At 25.6% G+C, this 26,131-nt stretch overlaps 1 protein-coding gene across 3 annotated transcripts; it reads left to right on the top strand.

Moving 5' to 3' along the window:
* Window positions 1-1,559: 1,559 nt before the first annotated feature.
* LOC107071593 (ferric reductase 1) lies at window positions 1,560-25,572 on the top strand. 3 transcript variants are annotated; one of them, XM_015330720.2, is made up of 13 exons: window positions 1,650-1,721; window positions 2,304-2,856; window positions 15,132-15,451; window positions 15,551-15,642; window positions 17,256-17,415; window positions 19,806-20,003; window positions 21,234-21,332; window positions 21,566-21,722; window positions 22,472-22,698; window positions 23,346-23,586; window positions 23,901-24,013; window positions 24,782-24,895; window positions 25,087-25,572. In XM_015330720.2, the coding sequence occupies exons 2-13, from the start codon at window positions 2,847-2,849 to the stop codon at window positions 25,225-25,227; spliced, it is 1,872 nt and encodes a 623-aa protein (XP_015186206.1). In that variant the 5' UTR covers window positions 1,650-1,721; window positions 2,304-2,846; the 3' UTR covers window positions 25,228-25,572. The 3 variants fall into 3 exon arrangements, with proteins under 3 accessions (XP_015186205.1, XP_089027819.1, XP_015186206.1); XM_015330719.2 differs by lacking the exon at window positions 2,304-2,856 and having other exon boundaries at window positions 1,560-1,697; XM_089171693.1 differs by lacking the exon at window positions 2,304-2,856 and having other exon boundaries at window positions 1,574-1,721.
* The last annotated feature ends 559 nt before the right edge of the window (window positions 25,573-26,131 follow it).

A 26,131-nucleotide genomic window follows, 5' to 3' on the forward strand; every position in this document is an offset into this window, starting at 1 on the left:
ACGATTTAATTACAATAATATTCCATTTTGTTAATGTACATTTTCTCTACATTGATTTCAATCGATTTCCCTTTTCTAAAACTTTACTTTTATTTTTATTTCTAAACTTTCCTTTTACACATTTCAATATATATATATATATATTATATTATTTTATTATTTTATTTAGTATTAAAATATAATATATATTTTTTTATAGATATTACTATGTATATATAATATTATATAGTTAGTATAATAGTAATATAATATAGTAATAAAATAGTAATATAATATAGTAATATAATATAGTAATAGAGTATAGTAATATATTAATAATAATAAAAATTAATATTTAAAAATATATATGTATATATAGTAAAAATTACGTGTATATTATACAGTTATTATAAAAGTACTACACTAGTGTAGAGAAGTACTACTAATCAAGATTGAAATCTAAATTATCGATTTTCTTTATTTATTCTATTTATTCTATTTATTCTATTTAATATACTTTTACATTACCTTGATATTTTCTCTCGATGATAGTTCTTTCTTCGTATAACCTTGAATCGTTCTACGCATTGTTTTACTATCCTTCAACATCTCCCCCTTTCCCCTCTCTACTTCTTGTTTTCCTCCATCTTTTTCTTCTCCTCCTCATCATTCTCCTATTGCCTTCGTAAAACTTAACGGAGATTCGTAAAAGGGAAACTGTTCTTTTATAGGCGTATATATGAAACAGGTGCGTACATCAAACTTCAATCACATACCTTATTTCTATTATTTATCGTACTCTTTATTCTATTTATTATATCTATTATTATTACTTTTTTTAATACAGTTTAAATTTTCAATGAAGATTTACTTTTTTATATTTATACATGAGATAGATAAGAATTCTTAATTAATTATGCGATTATTATAAGAATCTTTGTGAGGAGTTGGTTTGATTACAATCAGGATAATTTACGTTATAATTACTTGTATAATTAAATCGAGATTAATTTATACATTATCGAAATTCTATGTCAACGATCGATTATCAGGTCACATGGTACTAAAGCGCCACCAAGTGGTCGAGTTTCCAATTAAATTTGAAAGTACAACCACCTGACACGTTAGACATAATTAAATAAACTTTACTTATTATACTTTCTTATTTCTAAAAATAAGTTTGTTCAGATTACACGTGTGTTATTTAACATGAAAAATAATTAATAAACTTCGATAAACAATAAATAAATTAATTCGATCAATAATCGATCCTAAAAACGTGTATAAATCATTAAAATAGATCGTTAAACAAATCTAACCTGTCAATCATACTTTTTCAATTCAAATTCAAATGTCAATAATAATTAATAATTTCATTTGTTTCTATAATAATACATAATAATATAATAATCCATTTCAATCAATAAATAATAAAATTATCCTAATCGATTCTAGATTTCAGTTCTAATTATAGTTGAGAATACTACAAATGGATTGTGGTGGTGGATGATAATAGAATGAGTGTCACTAGTAGAGAAACGTCACTCAAGTTGTTCGTAATAATATAGTGGATCGATTAATCGATCAATAAGAATAAAATGGCAGGAGTATGCAGCAGGTGGTACCAGTTACTCGTGGTTACGGTCCTGATCCAGTCCAGGCTGCCGGGAGGCCTTTCAACTCGATTCGTGTATACCCTGTACACAGTGTCCGACAAGGTGTGGTTCTAGACGCGTCGAACGGTGGCTATATTTTTCTATTTCTCTCTCTTTCTCTCTATTTATTTATTTTTTATTTTATTTTAATCCTCCTAATATTTCATTTGTAAATCGCACGAACGTGCGACGAAGATAACACGAGGAAGACGAGTTATCTTCCCCCCACCACCACACCTCTTTCTTTCTCTCAATATCCTCGCATAACTTAGCGCGTATTTCCCCAACCCCCCACTCCTCCATCTTTCTTTCACTCCTCCTCCTCCTCCTCCGTCTCCTCCTCCTCCGTCTCCTCCTCCTCCTCCCTGCCACCTTCATTTTTCTTTTTTCTTTTCCTTCTCATTTAAACGAGTATTCAAGAAACTTTTCGTTAAGACGCGCGCGCTCGTGTGGAGACACTTTTTTTTTTTATATTCTGCGTATATAAGTTAATTCAAAAATTCTCGTAGTACATTTCGATTTTGCATATCGATATAATAATCGAAATATTATCGATAAGTAGAAAAATAACATGGAAATATTGTTAGGGGAGTAAATAGAGAAAAATAAAAGACGTTTTACGCGTATATATGTAACAGTAGACATTTTGTTTTTGTTTTTATATCGAAGGAAAGAAGAAGATATCGAAAAAAGAAGAAGAAGAGTTAAAAGAAAAAAAAAAACAAACGTGCACTTGATTCATTGTTATTATGTTCGCCATCTTGTCGAGTTTAACCGGCGCGAAAAATCATTTCGTACAACATCGTTGAGTGTTTATTGTTGTTTCTTATGTCAGTTTTCAAAAAACAAAAAAAACAAAGGATCGTTGATTTATTTGTAATCGATAAAAATAAATCTTTGAGTGATCAAAAAGAATATCCACCACAAAGTGTGAAAAAGTTTGAACTTACGTGTGGATTGAAGAAAATCTAAAAAAAAAAAAAAAAATAAAGGAAGAGGATACCGGCTGGCTAGGTGGATTTTTCCTGTCATTTCGAAGGATTTTATTTTTGACAAACGGATAGATTCAACAAACTCTCTCTCTCCTCTCTTCACAAATAGTTTCTTCTTCTTCTTATTTCACTCACATACACACTAGATATAAAACTCGAATCACTGTAAAAGAAAGAAGAGACATACTTATCGGTGAAAACCAGCTGTTATCTTCGAATCATGAAGCTACGTAAGTCATATTTGATTTATTTTAATATTATAAACTGCATGAGGATTGTTTTTTCTAAATTTACAAATTTATTTTTAAAATATTAATTAAAAAAAACAACAACAACAACAAAATTAAACATTAAAAATACGCAAACTTTTGGTTCAGCCAAAAAAATTGTATATTTTTATTTTGATTATGATCGCCATTTTGAAACATGTCAATAACAAAGTAATTACAAGAAGACACGTTGAGCAATATTTGTTTATAAATATTGTTGTATATATATATATATATTTCGTGTTGTGTTCGATAGTATCGAAGAGAAAGGTGTGTTGTATGTTTATCGTGTTATACGGTGAAATACTTTTCATTTTTTTTTTATTTTCCTTCCCCCTTTTCCCCTTTCTCTTTCTTTTTTCCATCCGTTTCCCCTACTTGTTTCCCTTTCTTCGCGTTAAGATTCGTTGAAGCGTCGATGTATCCCTCTTTCTTGTTTTTTTTTTTTTTCTTTTCTTTTTCTATCTAGAATCGTGTTACAACGCTTTGAGAAGTAGTAGAAGTAGAAGAAGAAGAAGAACAAGTGGTATTCGGATTCATTCGTGCGTAATCGAGAGAGGAAAGCGTGATCATTGAAAAATAATCTTTTTCAAACGTTTTCCACTATCTCCAAGACTTTGATCTATCTTTTTTTTCTATTATTTTGTTAGTTTTATTTTGAAATTTCAAAGTATAATATACATCATTTTTTTGTCTATGAAACATTTCACAGATAAAGAACACTCTGTGACAATGCGCAAGTTTTTTTTTTTTCTTTGACTGTACCAATCTTGAAATAATTCTAATTATCATTCCTTTTTAGGATTAATTTGTCATTTCTTTGGTTTTATTTTTTTTTTTTTTTTTACTTCAGAATCGTAATTCTAACCTCAAAGATAAATTGTTTGTGCTAGATTTGAAATTTTCTTTAGATTTTCTTTTCTTTTCTTTTCAATCATAATTGTAACCTCAAAGTGTACTAGATTTTCAATTTGTTTTCTTTTCTTTTTTTTTTATTCGTGTTTGAATTTACGATTGTAAAATGCATCACCATAACGGTACTCTCGATACAACACTGAAGTTCAATTTCTACGAATGTTAAAATTGTACGAAGCTTTTTATGGCATTGTTACATTCATCCTAACATTATTATTATTATTATTATTATTATTAGCATAATTATAATGTTATATTTCCTTTTTGGGTTTGGTTATTTTTACCATAATTACTTTTCCATTACACGGAAGTAATTTAATCATTTTTATCATAATTAGTTAAACAGTATATTGAATTATATTTCAAAATATAACAAATAATAATAATCATTTATTTATCTTGTTATTTATACGAAAATATTCGTTAAGTTTGAAATAAGTCACGTGATTAACTAACCTCTAAGTAGGACAATAAAAGCCCGCGAAATTTGAAAAAATTTGAATACGCACGAGTCATAGAAATCACAAATGCTGCTATCTTTTCGATTGAAACGTAAATGTTTTTTTTTGATATTCGTGTAAAAAAAAAAAAAAAAGGAAATTGTCGATTGTATTCAAGAATACCTTTCAGTTAAATGATCAAATACACCTTTCACGAAACGTGATTGGTCAATGAGAAAAAATGTTGTATGCTTTTCGATGAAAGTATGACATTGCATTTTATTTACAATCACATCACGTTTTATTACGGTTAAATTAGGAAAAAAAAGGGAAAATAAATGAAATGAAATTAAACTAAACAAAATGAAATAAAATATTGGATAATTAATTAAAAAAAAAAAACAACAAAAAATTATTAATTAATATTAATTCAATCATTTTTATCGTAATTAGTATTTTCTTTTTTTTAAACGTTGAATTATATTTAAAAATATAATAAATAATAATAAATAATAATTTATTTATTTAATTATTTAATCGAATATTATTGCAATATTATTATTATTATTATTATTATTATGTTAATTAATTGGAAAATTAATTTAGTTTTAAACGTTTTCGCAATTAAATTACACTGTTTGATTTTTGTAGTGGTAGTATAAGTAATCGTGTTCGTCGATTAAGGAAATGAAAGAAAGAAAGAAAGAAAAAAAAATATTTTTTCAAGCTGTTCAAGGTTGGTACTTGAAAACACTCGATTAAATACTCGGTTACGTTGTCGAACCATGTGTTGGGTTTTGAAAAATTCATGTCCTCAGACTCCTCGACGTTGGTCGCGTGTTTGACACGTTTCAAATAAAATTAAAACGAAAACTCTAACACCTCATTTTCACACCTCGAATATTTCACCACTCTAACCGTGCATTAGATCATTACGTCAGAGTTTGACTAAATAAAATAAAAATAATTCGTTCATGTAAGAAAATTTTTTAGAAAAAAAAAGTGCAGGGTACAGGGAAAAAGTCCATTTAGACGGCACTGTAATAAAAAAAGTCAGTTCTTGAAGGTTAAACAACATTTATGAATATTGCAAATGAAATAATATCATTTTTAATGAATTTAATAAATTTAATGAATTTATTTAAACAAATACCAGAAATTATTTATGGGAGTTAATGAAAACATGAAAAATATACTTTTTTTTTTTAATACCAATTTAAATAAAAAAGGTATTAAATAATTAAAAAAAAAAAAACAAGGATAATTAAAATATGTTTGTCAATAATTTGCACTTTGCAAAGCTTTTAATCGCATGAAGATATTATTGCACGTTTCGCATACTTATAAATACAAAATAGGTATTATTAATATTAATATATTTAAATAATAAAAAAATAAAATAAAAATATATGCATTTTAAAATAAATTGTACATGCACATTTATGCATAACAAATATCTTCTATAATTTTATTAATATTATTAATATAATTTATATAATATTATCTATCAATTTTAATTTAATATTATTTAATAAATATTATCAAATTGATAATATAAATATTATATTAATAATATTAATAACACAATATACAATATATTACTATAATTAATAATATAATATATAATATATTATAATAATAATATTAATAATATAAATAATATAATATAATATTCAATATTATTTATAAATTTAAATATATAATATAATATAATATTATTAAATAAATATTATATAAAATTTATAATATAAATATTATATTTTTTTAAATAATATTAATAGTATTATAATAATATACTTAATTAGTATCAATTTAAATAAAAATAAATAAATAATTATTAAAATATCTAAAATTATTTAAATATTGTAATCATTATTACACTGTTATGAAACTATAAACTATTTATTATTAACACTATATTTTTCTAATATAAAAAAATGGGATTTCTTTAGAATAATAAATTTTTTTTCTCTGCGTTATTGCGTTCACAAATTGTAAAAAAAAAAAGAGAGAGAGAGAGAGACAGAGAGAATAAGGATAATGGAACGTGCGCTTTCGTGCAACCCGATTTCAAAGACAGATACTGTAAAGAAGAAAAATCGAAGTCTGGCGTGGAATTTCTAGGACACCGTCGTCGTCACCACGACGACATATTCCCTAAACATCGTACTTTAAAAGATCGTATCGTGCTACCGACGTGTATCATCGTCGTATCTCCGATGGGATTCACAAACTTTTTTTTTCAAATCATTTGCGTTAACTTTGACAGCTACCGTATATCGATTTTATACAAAATTTATTCCTATGTATATATATATATATATATATATATAGAAAGAAGTATAAATATCACTTCGAAGCACTCGAATTTCAAATTTCCCCCTTTAACCCCTTTCCACTCCGCTCCTGTGTCAAAAAATTGTACCTGCAGTAAAAGTAAATAAATTTACCTATCAATCATTTTTATGATGTTATGAAAATATTTTTAATTTAGATTTGTGTTATATATTGGTTAATATTTTCATATAAAAATTCAGTGTCACATTGCTGGTTTTCAATGAATTTTAATGAAATTGTTGGTTCATTATTTTGTGTGATTTGTTTCAATTTAGTACACTGGATAGTTTTTATCACGATTATTTTGTATTTTTTATTGCTAATTTAACGTTTTGTTATTCAGAGGTTATGTAGGTCTTTGGTTACTGAAAGATTACGGTAGATAGTGCTGTATTACAATTCAATTTTTTCAGGTTTTTTTTAGGTTTTTTCAGGTTTTTTTTAGATTTACGTACGACATTATTAAATTTATTTTATTTAATTGCTATTATTATTTAATTATTACTATTATTTAATTTTGGTCTTTGGATACTGAAAGATTACGATAGATGGTGCTGTATTAGAATTCAATTTTTTCAGGTTTTCTTACGTTTTTTTCAGGTTTTTTTTTCAGATTTACGTACGATATTACTAAATTTATTTTATTTAATTACTACTATTATTTAATTTTGGTCTTTGGATACTGAAAGATTACGATAGATGGTGCTGTATTAGAATTCAATTTTTTCAGGTTTTCTTAGGTTTTTTTCAGGTTTTTTATTTCAGATTTACGTACGATATTACTAAATTTATTTTATTTAATTACTACTATTATTTAATTTTGGTCTTTGGATACTGAAAGATTACGATAGATGGTGCTGTATTAGAATTCAATTTTTTCAGGTTTTTTTAGGTTATTTTAAGGTTTTTTTTCAGATTTACGTACGATATTACTAAATTTATTTTATTTAATTACTACTATTATTTAATTTTGGTCTTTGGATACTGAAAAATTACGATAGATGGTACTGTATTAGAATTCAATTTTTTCAGGTTTTTTTAGGTTTTTTCAGGTTTTTTTTTTTTAGATTTACGGACGACATTACTAAATTTATTTTATTTAATTAATTTAATATTATTATTTTTTTTAATTAATACTATTATTTAATTACTTATTATATTTTTTCGTGGTATTATTTTTGTGTGTGTTGTTTTATACCTAATTTGAATTCCCAGAAATTCCTAATGAATGTTAATTTGATTACCTTAGTCAAAATGTAATAATAAATTAAATAATATATTTAATATATAACAAATTGATATATAATGTGAAAATATTGAGAAAAAAATGTTATGAAAGGAATGAAAATTTAGTTTTACACAACCAGTGACGTACAATCTTGAAGAATTTATAAAGCTAGATCATTATGGGGAATTCCCATTAATCAAGACGAATTATTACGAATTAGTGTACAGTTCTTAATGGAGAAAAATGGTTGACAAAGAGAGAGAGAGAGAGAGAGAGAGAGAGAGAGAGAGAGAGAGAAAAAATAGAAGTTAAGAAACCTTGTACTAGTTCGATTGAACAATAGAATGAAATAATCATATGGAAGTAGAAAAAAGAAAAAAGAAATCATTTGTTAAGGTTTAAACAACGTTGACTTAAGACCTCGACTGTTCCATTTTTTTTTCTTTTAATTTCCTTTCGAAACGATCATTATCTTTCTTGATAATTAGATTGTTCTTTTCTTTTTTTCTCATAGATATCTTCATATAAAATATAAAAATACCTATATACTATAAATATATATATATATATATATATATATATATATATATATATATATATATATAATAATAAAGTAAAAATAATATTATTATTATTAAATATAAAATATATTGTATACATGTAGTAATTATATAAAAAATAATAAATATTTATATTTAAATTATTTAATATTTTTATTAATATGATAATATATATTTATTATAAATATATTATATATATATATATATATATATATATATATATATATATATATATATATATATATATATATATATATATATATATATATATATATATATATATATATATATATATAAAATAATAATAATAATAAAGTAATAATAAAGTAAAAATTATTGAGAAAAAAAAAAGAATATATTTTTAATGAGATGTTTAAAGATTTCTCTTTTTCACACATGTACACCTATGTACACGTAATCACACACGGATGTTAACATAATCACTCTATGTATTAATGCATAAATCAATCCTAGATTATCACGAAGGAAATACAACCACAATTTTCTAGTATTCTTAATTATTATACAAATGACTAATATATAAATAGTTTTAATTATTTGTGATTTAATCGTAGTATGACAAATCAAATACGTAGTATTTATAAGATGTCGTATTTTTCTTCTTAGTATAAAACCATTTTCATGTTTTCTTTCCTCATTAAGTATATACATAACACTATTATTAATCCTTGTTAGTTTTTTTTTTCTGTCTCTGTCTCTGTCTCTCCATCTCATTTTCTTATTCACTTTTTGCCATTCACATTCATTAGTTTCTCATTCAATTTATTCTTTCATTCTCTCCTACCCCCCTCTCTCTCTCTGTCTCTCTCTTTCTCTTACAAACAATCTGTTCTCTCATTCTATTTATCTATTATTTTTTAACGCCCTAATCCACTGTCTTACTTGATTATGCGTTTCTTTTCCCTTGTGAAATATAATAAATAATATGCGTGATGTAATACAATACATGCAGGTAAAAAAAAATAATTGGAAAGAAAGGGTGGGGAGGTGGAGTGGAGTAGGGGAAAGCTGAGTGTTAAATCCACCCACTTATTCAACATTCTTATCTATTCATTCATACATATATGTATATATTATATAATACAATATTTAAATCCACCCACTTACACATCCCTTCCACCTGGAATCTATTCATATATTTATTCTTTTATGTATATATATATATATTATTTTTTAAAATGAGATATTATATAATTTGTTAATTAATTTAGTATAAATATTTGTTTATTTGTAACTAACAATAAATAATATTTAATTTGACTCACTAACTTCCCCCACCACCTAACACCTACCCCACTTATACATATCCTTATATATATATTACTTTTGTTGTAAAATGTAATATATTATTTAATTTGCAAATTATCTAGTATAAACTTGTTGTTATTTATATAATAATTAAATATTAATTGTTTATTTAATATTTAAATAATATTTAAGTTGACTCACTTACTTCTCCCACCACCTAACACCTACCCCACTTATACATATCCTTATATATATTATTTTTGTTGTAAAATGTAATATTTTATATAATTTGCAAATTATTTACTATAAGCTTTTTATTAGTTATATAATTTTTAAATATTAATTGTTTATTTAATATTTAAATAATATTTAAGTTGATTCACTTACTTCCCCCTCTACTTACCACCTACCTATACATCTATTTTTTTTTATTTTTTATTGCTAATTTAAGGATTTGTTTTTTACAGTTTATTTAGTTCTCTAGGTACTGTAAGTTTCCAATAGATGGCGCTGTATTATAATTCAATATTTTCAGGTTTTTTTTTTCAGAGTTACATATGACATAACTAACCTTACTGTTCATATTTATTATTACATTTTTTTATTTATTAAGCTATATTGATTTGATGTTAAGCTATAAACCTTAAGTTATAAATTAATAAATTTGTTATAATAATTATTGTATAATGATATAATAATATATTAGGATCTGTAGCACTTGAATACGCTAGTTGGTGGTTAAATTCAAAATTAGAGTAGATAGGTTGAAATGCTACGTCACATGGGATTTCTAACACTTGAATACGCTATCTGGTGTTTAAATTCAAAATTAGAGTAGATAGGTCGAATTGCTATACTCCAAGCCTCTGCCAGAGTTCCCAATATAAAAATAAGTCGCGCTTTGGGATGGAAACACTGGTGGGATTTGATATTTGCTGCAATGAACTTTCGAGTTCCTAATGCCAATTATTAATAATTATAATAACAATAATATAAAAAACATATATAAATAAATTTAAATACAATATTTATATAATTATTATTATTCTACTCGTTAAGTTGCCATTATTCTTATTCAAAACAACGAAACACGTTGATAAAGAAACGAGAATCGTTACATCGGAGCGCTGCATCGTTGCCGCGTTTCATTTTTTCAAATCACTCCTTATTCTGAAGAAGTTTTCACTTCAAAAATATAAAAATAAAAAAAGAAAATAAAGAAGAAGAAGAAGGCAAAAGAAAAATAAAAAACAAAATGGAAAAGAAAAGAAAAAAAAACAAAAAACAAAAAACAAAAAATAGGTCGGTAGTTCTAGTTTCGTTAACAATCTCATCGTTTCGTGCAAAGCACGAAGGAAAGTATGTAGCAAAATGTAGGGAATTTCTAGTGGACCGTGAGTTACTATCTTTCTCTTTTTCTCTCTCTCTCTTTCTCTCTTTGTAGTTAGCGAGCAGCAGCACAGGGAAAATTCGATGGATTCTGTGAAACGAGTCGAGCGTGATAAAAGGTTAATTGCATGGAAGGACAGTGAATAATTCGTTAGACAAAAAAAAAGGCGAATACGAGTAAGGATAAAAAAGATATTGACGAAAATTAAACGCTAAGAAAGCAAAAAAGAACATCAATGAGAAAATAAGAAAATGATTGTACGATGAGTAGAGGAAACACGTGTATCATCTGCATGCATGCATGCATACATGCATTTATAAATATGTGCATCGTTGCATTAAAATATGAATCGTTTATAAATTGATTATGTTTGTTCCTTCTTTTCTTTTTTTGTGTGTGTGTGTGAATGAGATATTATATAATTTGTAATTAATTCAGTGTATTTACTTTTTTTCATTTATTTGATTTATAATTAATTAATAGTTTTAATGTATTTTACGTTTAACAAATGAAAATTTGAACGATCAATGAAATTGCATAACGATTTATTATTATAAATTTTGCTTTAAGTTCATTTATAACAAGTAAATATACATTATTTTAATTAAATTTACCTGAGTGAAATGTATATAATCAAATTATATTTCAATTAGTTAATTGAAACCTTGCTAGACTCGATATAATTAATTTATATTTTTGAATTAACTAATAGTCAAATTATATATTGATTGTTTAATAGAAAGCCTTATCAGACTTGACATAATTTATTGATATTTTTAAATTAACTAATATTACTGATATTTAATTTTCTTCAAACAATAAAAAATACATTTGCATTATTTAAAAATAATAATAATAATAATAATAATAATAATAATAATAATAATATTAATAAGTATTTAACATTTCCTGCATTTCTAATTAATTTAATAGAAAATTTTCATTTATAAATATTTAATATTTATTATTCTAAAAAAAAATCACAATATTTTGTTTAAATCAAATAATAAATTTAAAAATAATACAAATTATAATTTATTATAAAATAAAATTATAAAAATATAATTTGTATTGTATTTTTGCAGTGATTAGAGAAGGATATGTGAGGTTATGTTAAGAAGTATCACGTGATAAGATATAGGTTAGGTAATTATTAGATTATTAGTTAATCTTAATATATATAAATTACGTGTCACGTTGTTTGTCCGCAATGGACTCCTAAACTACTGAACCAATTTTAATCAAATTTTGCACACTGTGTGCAGTTTCATTCAACTTAAATGATAGGATAGTTTATATCTCAATTTATAATTGCAATTGACTTTAAGACGTGTGTATCGGACTGATTGTGAGCCATAGCAACGCGTGGAAGGGAGCACCCCTTGTATTATTCTATAAAATATAATTTTTATTGTATTTTTTGTATTCTATTATCCACCCCTTATTTTATTTCTCTTTAAAGTACTTTAACCTACTTTGATTATATTTTCTTTCTTTCTTTCCTTCGATATTTTACTTTTTGTATTGTTTCTCCATTTTTCTTTTTTTTCTCTTTTAAACTTTTTGTACCATTTTTTTTTTTGAAGCTTCTATTCTTTTTATTTTTTTCATTCTTTTCTTTTCAACTCGACACAGTAATTTGACGATTTTTCCCCTACATATAGTTGACAATCGTCTATACAAAGATGAACTGAAAATTACTCCAGCATGTTCCTACTGCCCTTCTGCTCTTTATTCATCCCGTCACCCCTTTCTCACCCCCCTCACACACACACATAAACACACGTATTTATTCGTAAATATGTAAAAGGTATGTTCTCGTTTTGTAACAGCAAGTCGTACGAAAAGTAAGTTGAATGTGTTTCTTTCTTTTTTTGTTTCTTTTTACGTGCGTGGGTCACATCTTCCGAGCAAACGAAACAAAAAAAAAACAAAAGAAGAAAAGAAAATGGAAGAAAGAAAAAATCTGTGACTTTTTACAGGATGTACGCACGCAAAAAAGTGTCGAGGAGTTTTTTTGATTACACGGCCTACCAGATTCTTCACATTTCCCTTGACAGTTGGGATAACATACCTAAATGCCAAAGAGAGTGACGAGTGTGCCAGAAAACGGGGGATGTGTGTTGCTTTTGAAATTCCTTCTTTTGCGAAACCCCCGGCCGACCCTTTACGTAATTACAACGCCGTTTGACCCATGTATATAACATTTTAAAACGAGTGTCTAGATTGTGTAAACGAGTCGCGAGAAAACACGATACTATATTACACACTTACATAACTTAATACAGGTTTGGTGTGTGTGTATTTGTGTGTGTGTATATGTCCCATGTGTTTATTCCTAGCTAACTTTGATTATGGTATAGTTAAGATAGTAAGAGTGATAGAATGTTTGTATACTTAAGAAAAATGTGGGCTAAGAAAATATTATTTAAAAAGATTTTTTTATTTATTAAATATTTTAGGCCTTTTGTTAAAAAGTTAAACGAAATAAATAAAAAGCTATTGTATTTTTTGTTGCTAATTTAAGGATTTATTAGTCTGGAGTTATGTAGGTCTCTAAATACTACTAAGTTTTCGATAGATGGTGGTGTTTTATAATTCAATTTTTTCAGGTTTTTTTTTCAGGTTTTTTTTTAGAGTCACGTACGACTTAACTAACTTTACTTTTGATATTTTTGCGTGGTATTATTAAAGAATTTAGAATTAAATAAAATCAACTACTTTTCGAAGTCTCTAAGCTCTGTAAGCATTTAATAGATGGCTCTGTATTACAATTCAATTTTTTCAGGTTTTTTTTAGAGTTACGTACGACATAACTAACTTTACTTTTTATATTTTTTCGTGGTATTATTATTCTATGTGTTGTTATAATTTATTAAATAATTTAGAATGAACATAAATCAACGTTTTATCTAAGTCTTTAGGCTCTGTTAGCATTCAATAGATGGCTCTATATTACAATTCAACTTTTTCAGGTTTTTTTCAGAGTTACGTACGACATAACTAACTTTACTTTTTATATTTTTTCGAGGTATTATTATTTTACGTATTGTTGTAATCTCCTACTGTTTAGAATTAAATTAAATCAACGTTTAATCTAAGTCTCTAGGCTCTGTTAGCATTCAATAGATGGCTCTGTATTACAACTCAATTTTTTCAGGTTTTTTTCCGATTTTTTTTTTCAGGTTTTTTTTTAGGTACATAAACATAACACACAGACATAACTACATAGAGTACTAATGTACTAATAGTACATAGACATAGCTGAGCTTACTTTTTATATTTTGTCGTGGTATTATTATTTTGTGTGTTGTTATATATAATTTACTAAATAACTTAGAATTAAATTAAATGAACATTTTATAACAAAACTACATCACATGGCCACACCATCCTAATTTACATATATATAAGTTATATGCAGAATTATTTGTATTTAATCCTGTAATATCCTTTTTGCTGGTCCCATATGTATCCTCGATTGTCCTCTTTGAAAGTAAGAGAAGCTCGCACCTGTCTTCTATATTCTATCGAGGGAATAAATCCAACTTGTTCTGACATTGTTCTCCTATCTACCTATCTACTACCTTATGTATATATACATATATATGTTTTATATATAGGTGTATGCGTGTTGGTATAAGTGAGAGATCGCGTGAACGGTTAACTTGGGAGAACGGATACAGATGCGAAAGTCCTGTCAAAGCGTTTGCAAGTTTTCCTAGCTTGGGGTACATCGATCGGCACTCGTGCTTAACACGTAATTCCTATCCTTGTTTTCCCTTCACTCTTCTCACCCCTTTTTTCCTCTTTTTTGCTCTACCTTTCGACTCTATCATTCCCCTTTTTTTTCTATCTAACTTTCGTTCGTCTACGTTTCTTTTTTTTTTTTCCTTTTATTTTAACCCACGTATCCCAGGTCAGTTTAACATTTGGAAAATGCTAAAGTTAAATTTTATTTGTCAATTTTAAACTTACACTTAATTTCTATGAGGTGTATATAAAATTATATTTCTTTTGTTAAAACTTTTACATTGTTTTCTGTTAATACCAGAATATTTTTCATTATACAAATCATTTGTTGTTTTTGTTTACAGACTTGAATTTAATTTTGGGTTTGGTTACCTTAACCGTAATCGAAAAGATTGATGGTTTTTCGAGTGGTGCACCACCAAAGACTTGCATCGATTTAATACCTGGACATAGTGGTGGCAAAATTCAGACTTCGTATCCACCTTATCAGGTATTACCTGCCGCGGGACAAGGTAGAGTTCGGCTTATTCTAGGAAGTCCTCAGGGTCTTGCTTATGAAGGTTTCTTCATCCTTGCTAGAGACGTTGAAAGCGGCGAATTGATTGGCGAGTTCAACAACTTGCCCGATAATGCCAAGTTCGTTGAATGTACAAATGGTGTTAACGTACGTAACATAATAATCATTCATTTCTTAGATTTATTTTCATTTTTATTTTTGGTCGAGGTTTATGTGTTTTTTTGTTGTTTCGATATCTTTTTACAGAACGCTGTTACTCATACTAGTAAAGAAAAAAAACATAACCTAGAATTCGATTGGATCGCACCGCCAGAGTATGAGGGTACCATTATATTTAAGTAAGTTTGTTAAATATTATTTAGAAAAGTCTTTTGTTGATATTTTTATTGTTTAATTTGATGAATACTTTTTTTTTTAATTTTAAAATAGTTTTGTTATTGTTTATACATTTTTTGTGGCAAGGGTTTTTGAGTTTGATTACATTGCAGTGTTTTAAATTAAGAATATTATTTTATTTTAATTAATAATAAGTTAGCAGATATTTTTTAAAATTTTGTTAATAAATTATAAAGTGTAATTATTTATACTATAAATTGTTTTTATCAAAATTGTTTGAAATATTACAGTTTAGTTATCTTTTATGATTTCGAACTCGATTTTATTGCACACTGTTTCAATATGAGGGTACCATTACATTTAAGTGAAGTTTGTAAATATTATTTAGAGTTATTTTTCTTTCCTTGACATTTTTTTTTATAGATTACAATAATTTATTTTTTATTAAAAATCTTTAAAATAATATTATTTATTATTTACAGAGTATGATCCCAAATTCGATTGAATTTCACTATCTTTCAGTATACCATTGCATTTAATTAACAATAAATTAACAAATATTATTTATAATATTTTTTTATAATTTTTTTTTAGATTATATAAAGTATAATTATTTATATTACAACTTACTTTTACCAAAAATATTAAAAATACTATTAATTATAATTTATAATCCCAAATTCGATTGAATTTCACTATCTTTCAGTATACCATTGCATTTAATTAACAATAAATTAACAAATATTATTTATAATATTTTTTTATAATTTTTTTTAGATTATATAAAGTATAATTATTTATATTACAACTTACTTTTACCAAAAATATTAAAAATACTATTAATTATAATTTATAATCCCAAATTCGATTGAATTTCACTATCTTTCAGTATACCATTGCATTTAATTAACAATAAATTAACAAATATTATTTATAATATTTTTTTATAATTTTTTTTAGATTATATAAAGTATAATTATTTATATTACAACTTACTTTTATCAAAAATATTAAAAATACTATTAATTATAATTTATAATCCCAAATTCGATTGAATTTCACTATCTTTCAGTATAACATTGCATTTAATTAACAATAAATTAACAAATATTATTTATAATATTTTTTTATAATTTTTTTTAGATTATATAAAGTATAATTATTTATATTACAACTTACTTTTATCAAAAATATTAAAAATACTATTAATTATAATTTATAATCCCAAATTTGATTGAATTTCAGTGTCTCTCACTTTCCCATTACATTTAACTATCAATAAATTGTTAAATATTATTCAGACATATTTTATAAAATTTTTTTTCGATCATAAATATAATTCTATTAAGTATTACATTAATAAAAACAATTAAAAATAGTTAAACAATCATATAAAAATTTTTGAATGAGTCAGACACTTGTTACGCCGAACTATCTCTTGATATTCAAGAGAATATACTTGGAAGGAATGTGTTTAAACGTTTATTGGTATATGACGATATATATATATATATATATAACATATATAAGACATAAAATCCATATTCAACGATTTGGGTATTTCCCATTTTCTATCTGAGCTGATTAATGTCAATTAAATTGCTTTCTGTGATAGTTCTACCTTCGCTCAGGATTACGCCACGTATTGGGTTGGTGTTGAGTCACCGAAGGTTACCGTTCTTAAACGATCCATCGATGTTTTAACATCGTCGACATCCTCCACGACCTTGAGAACAACTACACCGCCATATTATACTCCAAGGGACGATGACAAGGTAAACATTCTTTTTTTTTATATTTTTTTTACAAATAAATTGCACTGAATTCAAGATTCATTTAATTGCATTGAATTCAAAATTCATTCCATTGCATTGAATTCAAAATTCATTTAATTGCATTGAATTCAAAATTCCTTTAATTGTATTATTATTATTATTATTATTTTTTATTGAAAATATTTGTGTCGTATTTTAATATTTCAATATTATTTCATTTTTAACGCTAAATTTACGGATATATTGTTTATTCAAAATAATTGTCGTATATTTTAATCATTAAATTAATAAATTAAATAACAAAATTCAAAAAAATAATATAAAAAGTATCGGTTAGTTCTGTTACACGAAAACCTGAAAAAACAAATCGTACGACGTGAAGTATATCAAATTAATTGAATTGTAATACATTGCCATCTATTGAAAATTTACATAAACTAAAATCTTAGATAACCTTTAAATCCGTCCGTAAATTTAATGTTAATACTAATTACTTAATTAATAATTATCATATAAAAATAACAGTGATAATAATAACAATTACATTAAACGCTATTATAAATAATTTGAAGTAGTATTTAACATTAAAAAAACACGAGAGTTTAAGTTAAAATCGTTTTAAGAGTGTCTTAGGGGGAATCCAAGTATCTTCTCCACCATTTTGCAATTTTATACTTTCCAGTGATAGTCCCAGAGCGTATAACAAACGAGAAAATATAAAATGAAAGTGATGAGTTAAAATGAAATAACAACGAAAGTGAGAAAGAGAAAGAGAAAGAGAAAGAGAAAGAGAAAGAGAAAGAGAAAGAGAAAGAGAAAGACAAAATACCGAGGTATCATCAACAATTCTGGATTGATAATGTCTACATATACTTATTTTCAATTTGCATCGTATCTTGAGAGAATAAAAAGGGTGGGGGGGATGGGATGGGTAGAGTGGGGAGTAGAGAGTAGAGGGTGGGGGTAGTGGAAGATAGGCTATTTGCGCTTGCATAATTTATGTCGATGTTTTATCTACTACGTTCTTTTGTTATTATTATTATTATTATTATCTTTTAACGTTAGTATCTTTTCCCCTTCTTCCCTTTTTCATCCCCACTCCTCATTGTGTTTATCTTTCGTTTAGCTTTCATGCTATACTTTATTATTATTCTATCCTTTCTCACCCACATTTCCTATTTTAGTTTTAGTAAGAGATGGAGGATTTCAACGAAGTAGATGTATAAAACAGTTTGTACTATCTTACATATATATATATATGTATGTATATGTAAATGTATATGTATATGTATATATATGTAGTATAAAGTTTGCCGATTGTCTCTTTGGGTTTATCCAACGTTCTAATCCGTTCATGCGAATGCATTCACTTCAATCAGCTGATCCTAACTAAAGTCTAAGATTAACTTGAAGACTTTATTATTAAGTTTGTAAGAGAGAATATTATTTGTTCAAGATGATGATTATTATTATTTTGATAATAATGATGATGAGGATGATAGTGAGGATGATAGTGAGATGAAATAATGCTTATCTATGTTTGCTTTTATTATGACTATTGTAAAATAATTATAGATAAGATTTGGTAATCTATTTTAGAAACATTTCAGAGTATTTAAATTTGAATTTTGAAAAAGAAAAAAAATATATAGTTCAATAGATTTTTTAATAATAATATTAATGATGCATGGTGCTGGTAGGACGTTGCATGTTTTATACAAAATTAAAATGAAATATTTAATTAGGTTTGTTTTAGAATTAGGATTAGCATACTTTTGGTAGTTTTTAAACAATTTAATTAATTTGCAGTGATATTATTTATTTATATGATATTTTATTATATTTTATATTTATTTATATTATATTTTGTATTAACTGGATCATCATATTTTTATATTTTCAATCACTTTAATTAGTTTGCAATGATATTATTTATTTATACGATATTTTTATTACATTTTATATTCATTTATATTATATTTAATTATAATTTTATAATATTTAATATTATATTACAATATATTTTATATTAACTGAATAAGAGTTTCAAGTACAATACAGTAATAATTTAATTTATTGATGAATATCTTACAGGGTGGTAATTAAATTATGCATACGAGACAAAAAATATTTTAATTTTTAAATAATAATAATAATAATAATAAAAATGATGCATGAACTGATAATACGTTGCATGTTTTATAAAAAAAAAAAAAAGAAAATAAATGAATAATTAAATTACATTTTTTTTATCTTTGAATTAGGATCATCATATTTGTTGTATTTTTCAATCACTTTAATTAGTTTTGAATGTTATTATATCATTTAAATATATTTACTGAATAAGGTTCAAGGATAATAATATGGATTTATTGATGAATGTTTTATAGGATGTTAATCAAGACGATCCTTTCTATGAAGGATGCAGTGAAACAAAGAATTGTTTCGGATTACCTGATGGTTGTCTACAAACAAAGAATTGTAAAATTGCTGTATCTGTATTAGTCCGTGGAGACCGATATCTTTTCGAGATGCAAGCTAGAGAAGGAAAATATGTTGCAGTTGGACTCTCTGAAAATAATAAAATGGTAATTGCAATTGATTTTAAACAAAACAAAACAAAAAATAGAACAAACAAAAATTAAAAAACAAAACAGAAATAAGAACAGCATCAAATTTGTTTTGCAATTTCGAATTGCATTGATTTAAATATTGCAATTTGTTTTAGGATAAAACAAAACCACCCACACATACACACAAATCCTTGAAATTAATTTTAAACAAGAGAGAAAAATACAAAAATAGGCACATCATCGAATTTCAAATTCAATTTCTTTTATTTTTAATTTTTTGTTATTCTTCCATTGCAATTTGTTTTGAGATAAAAAGAACCACACACACAGTAATTTATTACACATACACACAAGTCCTTGAAATTGATTTTAAACAAAAAAGAAACACAAAATTAGATAAATCATCAAATTGCATAGTTAATTTTTCGTTATTGTTCTATTGCAATTTATTTTGTGATAGAAAAATACACACACACGTACACACAAACCCTTGAAATTGATTTTAAACAAAAAACAAATACAAAATTAGACACATCATTAAATTTCATATTTAATATCTTTTTATTTTAATTTTTCGTTATTGTTCAATTGCAATTTATTTTGGGATTAAAAAACCACACACATATACACACAAACCCTTGAAATTGATTTTAAACAAAAAAGAAACACAAAATTAGATAAATCATCAAATTGCATATTTAATTTTTCGTTATTGTTCCATTGCAATTTATTTTGTGATAGAAAAATACACACACACGTACACACAAACCCTTGAAATTGATTTTAAACAAAAAAAGAAATACAAAATTAGACACATCATTAAATTTCATATTTAATATCTTTTTATTTTAATTTTTCGTTATTGTTCAATTGCAATTTATTTTGGGATTAAAAAACCACACACACGTATACACAAACCTTTGAAATTGATTTTAAACAAACAAAAAAATTCGAAGCATCAATTTCATATTTAATTTTTCGTTATTGTTCCATTGCAATTTATTTTGAGATAAAAAGACCACATACACACACATACATAAACATGTCTCACAAAGCCTTGAAATTCATTTTAAATAAAAATAAAAAAAAATAAAAAAAGCAAAAAATAGGAAGATCATCAATTTCATTTTGAATTTTTTGTTTTTGGTCACAAATGTCTAAGCAAAAAACAAATTGCAGCAGTTGTTTTTTTTTTAATTTTATTTTTATTTTCTTTAGTTTTGTTTTATTTTGTTAAAATTGTAGGATGACGACAGTGTGGTGGAATGTACAAACGATGGAAGTGATATCAAATTATACACGTCATGGAATACTCCTAACAAGCGTAACGAGCGACACAGCTTGGTAATTATTTTACCATAATTAATAGTCTTCATTAGATCCGTTGGCGTTAAATTAATATCCCCCGAAATCAATAATTCCTCTTAAATTCATTTCATCAGTGTTTTTTTTTTTTTTTTTTGTAATCTACCACACACATTATTATTATTATTATTATTATCATTACAAACACGTTATTTTTGTGTTACACGTTTTTTGTTTGTTCTTTGGTTTTCTTTGAATTATTTCTTTTACAGCAACAAGGTTCAGTACAATTGGAATCGGCTATGTTAAACGAGGATCAAATAAATTGTAAATTTTGGAGAGACAAGATAACTGTAGCTCAAGGTCACAAATTTGATCTTGTCAATAAGCCATATTATCTTTTGTTAGCTCATGGCAGCGAGCTCAGAGGTATAATTATTCTATTTTTTTTATTTTATACAGTACTTTACATGCTGTTCACCATTTTACACGACACAAATATACATATATATACACATATATATTAGGATGAGAAAAATTCGTGTCAGTATTTTTTCTTTTAATTATCAATTAAATTATTAATTAATTATAATAATAAATATATATATATATATATAAATTACGTGTCACGTTGTTTGTCCGCAATGTACTCTTAAACTACTAAACCGATTTTAATCAAATTTTGCACACTGTGTGCAGTTTTATCCAACTTGAAAGATAGGATAGTTTATATCTCAATTTATAATTGCAATTGACTTTAAGACGTGTGTATTGGACTGATTGTGAGCCACAGCAACGCGTGGCGGGCCACCCCTAGTTATATATAATTATTATTTTATTATATTAATTAATAATATAAATAATTAAATATAACAATTTAATTAAAATAATAAAAATAAAAGAAAAATAACAAACAAATAATTAAATAATTTATAATTAATAAAACAATCAATTATTATGCAATTTCAATGCACTAAAATGAAATGAACTTTAGTTTCATCCTAATATTAAACACCAGTGTGTGTATGTGTGTATGTGTTTCGTTAATTCTTAAAAGTTTTGGTTATTTTTACACGTTAGGTATATCAATGTGAGTGAACTTTGTTTGTATGTATGGTGTATACTATGCTTTACTTTGTATTATTGTTGTTGTTGTTGTTGTTGTTGTTGTGTTGTAGCCAACGGTATTGGATATCACGACCTAGTTCGTGATTCTACAGGCGAAGCAAAATTGTTGTCTGACGTTGGTTCATTCACGGTGTCTAATAACATGTTGATTCATATTCATGGTTCCTTAATGATCGTAGCATGGATGGGTACAACTTCCATTGCTATACTTTTAGCAAGATATTACAAACAAACTTGGGTACATTCGAAAATGTGCGGAAAAGATCATTGGTTTGCCGTAAGTTTATTTTATTATTTTATTATTTATACAATAATTCACGAACTTTTGATTTTATTTAATTAGTTGAACAATTCCTACGATTATTTCTATGAATGAAATACGTTCATTCATCAATGCAAATCATTGATGTGCATTAGTGGGATACACGAATTAATATTTTATTTAATAATAATTAAAATATTAATTAAATTTAATTAATTAATTATGCTATTAGTATTAGGGTGTATTAAAAGTTCGTGCATTTATTTTGTTACAAATTGTTTTATAATTAAAATAATTATTATTTACTATAACAATATTAATCAAATTAAAACATATTACCTCTAATTACACCCTAATAATATAAAACTACTACGTAAAATTATAAATATTATTTGTAAAATAATTTTAATCAATACTAATTGCATCAATGAATGAAAAATGAAATCAAAAGTCCATTTACTGTTTTATAATTAAAATAATAATTATCTATTTACCAATGTATATTAATAAAAATGAAACAACTTTTGTTACACCCTATTAATTTTACGAATAAATTTTTTATCTTATTATTATTATTATTTTTTTTTTTCCCGAATAAATCGAAGTTTCACGAATGTGAAATAGGTGAAATTTTGAATATATAAATTTTTATTTTTTCATAGTGGCACACCTTCTTGAATAGCATTACCTGTATACTGACATTGATTGCTATCGTCGTTATATTCGTCGAACTAGGCACGTGGAGTACAGAAACTTTCCACGCTTCTTTGGGATTGGCTACTACTATTTTATGTTTCATACAACCATTCATAGCAGCTATGAGGCCCGAACCTGGTGCACCGAGGCGTCAACTTTTCAATTGGACACACTGGTTCATCGGCAATGCTGCACAGATTTGCGCAAGTAAGTTTTCAATTGAAATTCGTTTTACCTAAGCCATTAACTACTTCCCTTTCCCCCTCTCCATCAGCCACTTCCCCTTCCCTAACTTCTTCTTCTCCCACCACTTGTCTCAACTTTCTCGAAACTATCAGCAAATTCTCTCCCCACTCTCAAACCCCTCCCCACCCCCACTCTCTCTCTCTCACCGCATTCTCAACCACTTTGCGTTTAATCTTTTATATTTAATTTGTTTTTTGGTTTTTTGTTTTTGTTTTTGGGTTCATTGAATAAACTGTTGATTGGAATATTGGATAAATTTTTGTTATTTTTCGCAGTCGTCGCATTATTTTTTGCCGTACGATTGAGCAAAGCCAAACTTCCGGAATGGGTTGATTGGATTTTGGTGGCTTATGTCATTTTTCACGTATTAACTCACGTGATATTAACCGTAAGTAAATTAAATAAACAAAATATTTATGCAGAACAAAAATTACTAAAAGATAATATAATAATATGTCTTATATGGGGTGTCAAAAAAATAATAATTAGGATTTGTGAAATGTTAGGAATAAATTTAAAAATAAATCAAACTAATTTGGTTATAAATAAAATTTAGGAAAAGATTTAATAATATGTCTTATATGGGGTGTCACAAAAATAATAATTAGGATTTGCGAAATGTTAGGAATAAATTTAAAAATAAATCAAACTAATTTGGTTATAAATAAAATTTAGGAAAAGATATGATACTATGTTTTATATAGGGTGTCACGAGAGTAATAATAACAGTTTACTAAACTTATAAAATAAATTGTGTAGTAAATGAAATGAATTTGATTATAAACAAAAATAACAAAAGATAATTTAGTTTTATATAGGGTATCACGAAAATAATAATAATAAGTGTTTACTAAGCTTATAAAATAAATTGAAATAAATGAAATTAATTTGGTTGAACAATAATTATAAAAAAATAATATATCTTATATAGGGTGTCAAAGAGGAATAATTAGAGTTTGCTAAACGTGTACAATAAAATTTGAATGAATGAAACAAATTTACAAAAAAAAAAAAAAATACTGTCGAACAATACAATCGTGAAATGTAATTTTTCTTGAATTATTTTTTGTTCTGTTTGTTTTTGATTTCTTTTTTTGATTTCTTGTTCTTTTTAGTGTGTTTAAATTGTCAAGTTGTGTAATAATTATTCTTTCAGTTCCTCGGTTATGCACCAGAGAGAGAATCCTCCCAAAGAGGGGATTCATTTCCCATGAAGGACATGAGTCCACGTGGACAAATGACAAGCTCGGATACGAGAATGGAAGCACCCGTAAGATCATTATTATTATTTTTTTCTTTTTTAAATAAAAAAAAAAACAACAACGATATTTTGTTTTTTAGAATTTATATTGCGAATGAAATAATTTGTCATAGAGTGTTAACATTTTTCTTTCGTTCGTTTTTTTTTTTTCTTTTCTTCTCACTCACTCACTCATTTTTTTTTCTTTTATTATGTTTCAGCGAGCTGGTTTGAGAAAACTCATTTTAGGCATCTACGTCGTAGTAATCATCGTTTTTCTCGCAATTTTCATTACCTTCGTTGTACTAGCACCCATCGAAGAAACTTGGTCGTCCATTAAAAATACCATCTCGAGTTATTGAACCTATTTTTCGAATAAAAAAAAAAAAACGAAAAAGAAAAGAAAAGAAAAATGAGATCATCGTCAAATTCAAACGTCCCAAAGATAATTTATTACATCTTTTCTCTACCACCACCACCCCCAACCCCCCAACCCCTCCCTAACCCCCCCAACCCCTTGTAATAATGAAGTGTTCGTTATCTATTTACAATCAAGTTATTAATTTGTAGAAAATAATTAATATACGCACTAAGAATCTCACTCATGTACACACACACACACACACACACACACATATACAAATAATACAAACAAATTTGTTTTAACAAAGAAAAAAAAAATATGAAAATAGACATTCAATTTTTAATTTTGTTTGTTCCTTTTTTTAATTTCTATTCCTTTTTTTTTGTTGGTTTTATTTTTTTTTTGTATGATAAGAAAAGAATCTTTTGTAGTTCTGTCCATCCAAAAAGAAATAAATTTTTTATGTCTGGAATGAAATTAATAATTGTTGTAATAATTTGTTGTTATACAAAGGTAAGTTTGTTTAATTAAAAATTGTTATAAGTGAGATGTATGTAGAATATTTTGAATGTATTTTTTGAAGTGGTAAAGTGTGTAAAAAATTTTTGAATGAAATTTTTATGGAAGATAATGAATTAAAATGTAAAAAGGTTTTTATGTAATAAGTGGTTATTATTATGCTTTAATAATTAATAATTATGTTTGTGATTATTTCAATATTAAACAAAAAATTTTGAATTTATTTTTTTTGACGTAGGATGATGGTGTGTAAAAAATTTTTGAATGAAATTTTTATGGAAGATAATAAATTAATATTTAAAAATGTTCCCGTGTGCAATAGTTGGCACATTTGTTATGTTTTAATAATTAATAATTATGGTTTGTTTATTTAAAATATTATA

The sequence above is a fragment of the Polistes dominula genome, unplaced genomic scaffold (genome assembly GCF_049000335.1).
Source record: "Polistes dominula isolate Pdom_NZ unplaced genomic scaffold, Pdom_raw_medaka contig_84, whole genome shotgun sequence".
Classification (NCBI taxonomy): domain Eukaryota; kingdom Metazoa; phylum Arthropoda; class Insecta; order Hymenoptera; family Vespidae; genus Polistes; species Polistes dominula.

Coding starts and splice junctions, on each gene's coding strand:
- LOC107071593 (XM_089171693.1), top strand. CDS start 1,589: ATGCAGCAGGTGGTACCAGTTACTCGTGGTTACGGTCCTGATCCAGTC. Junction 21,723..22,471: donor TCATGGCAGCGAGCTCAGAG/GTATAATTATTC, acceptor GTTGTGTTGTAG/CCAACGGTATTGGATATCAC. Junction 24,896..25,086: donor ATACGAGAATGGAAGCACCC/GTAAGATCATTA, acceptor ATTATGTTTCAG/CGAGCTGGTTTGAGAAAACT.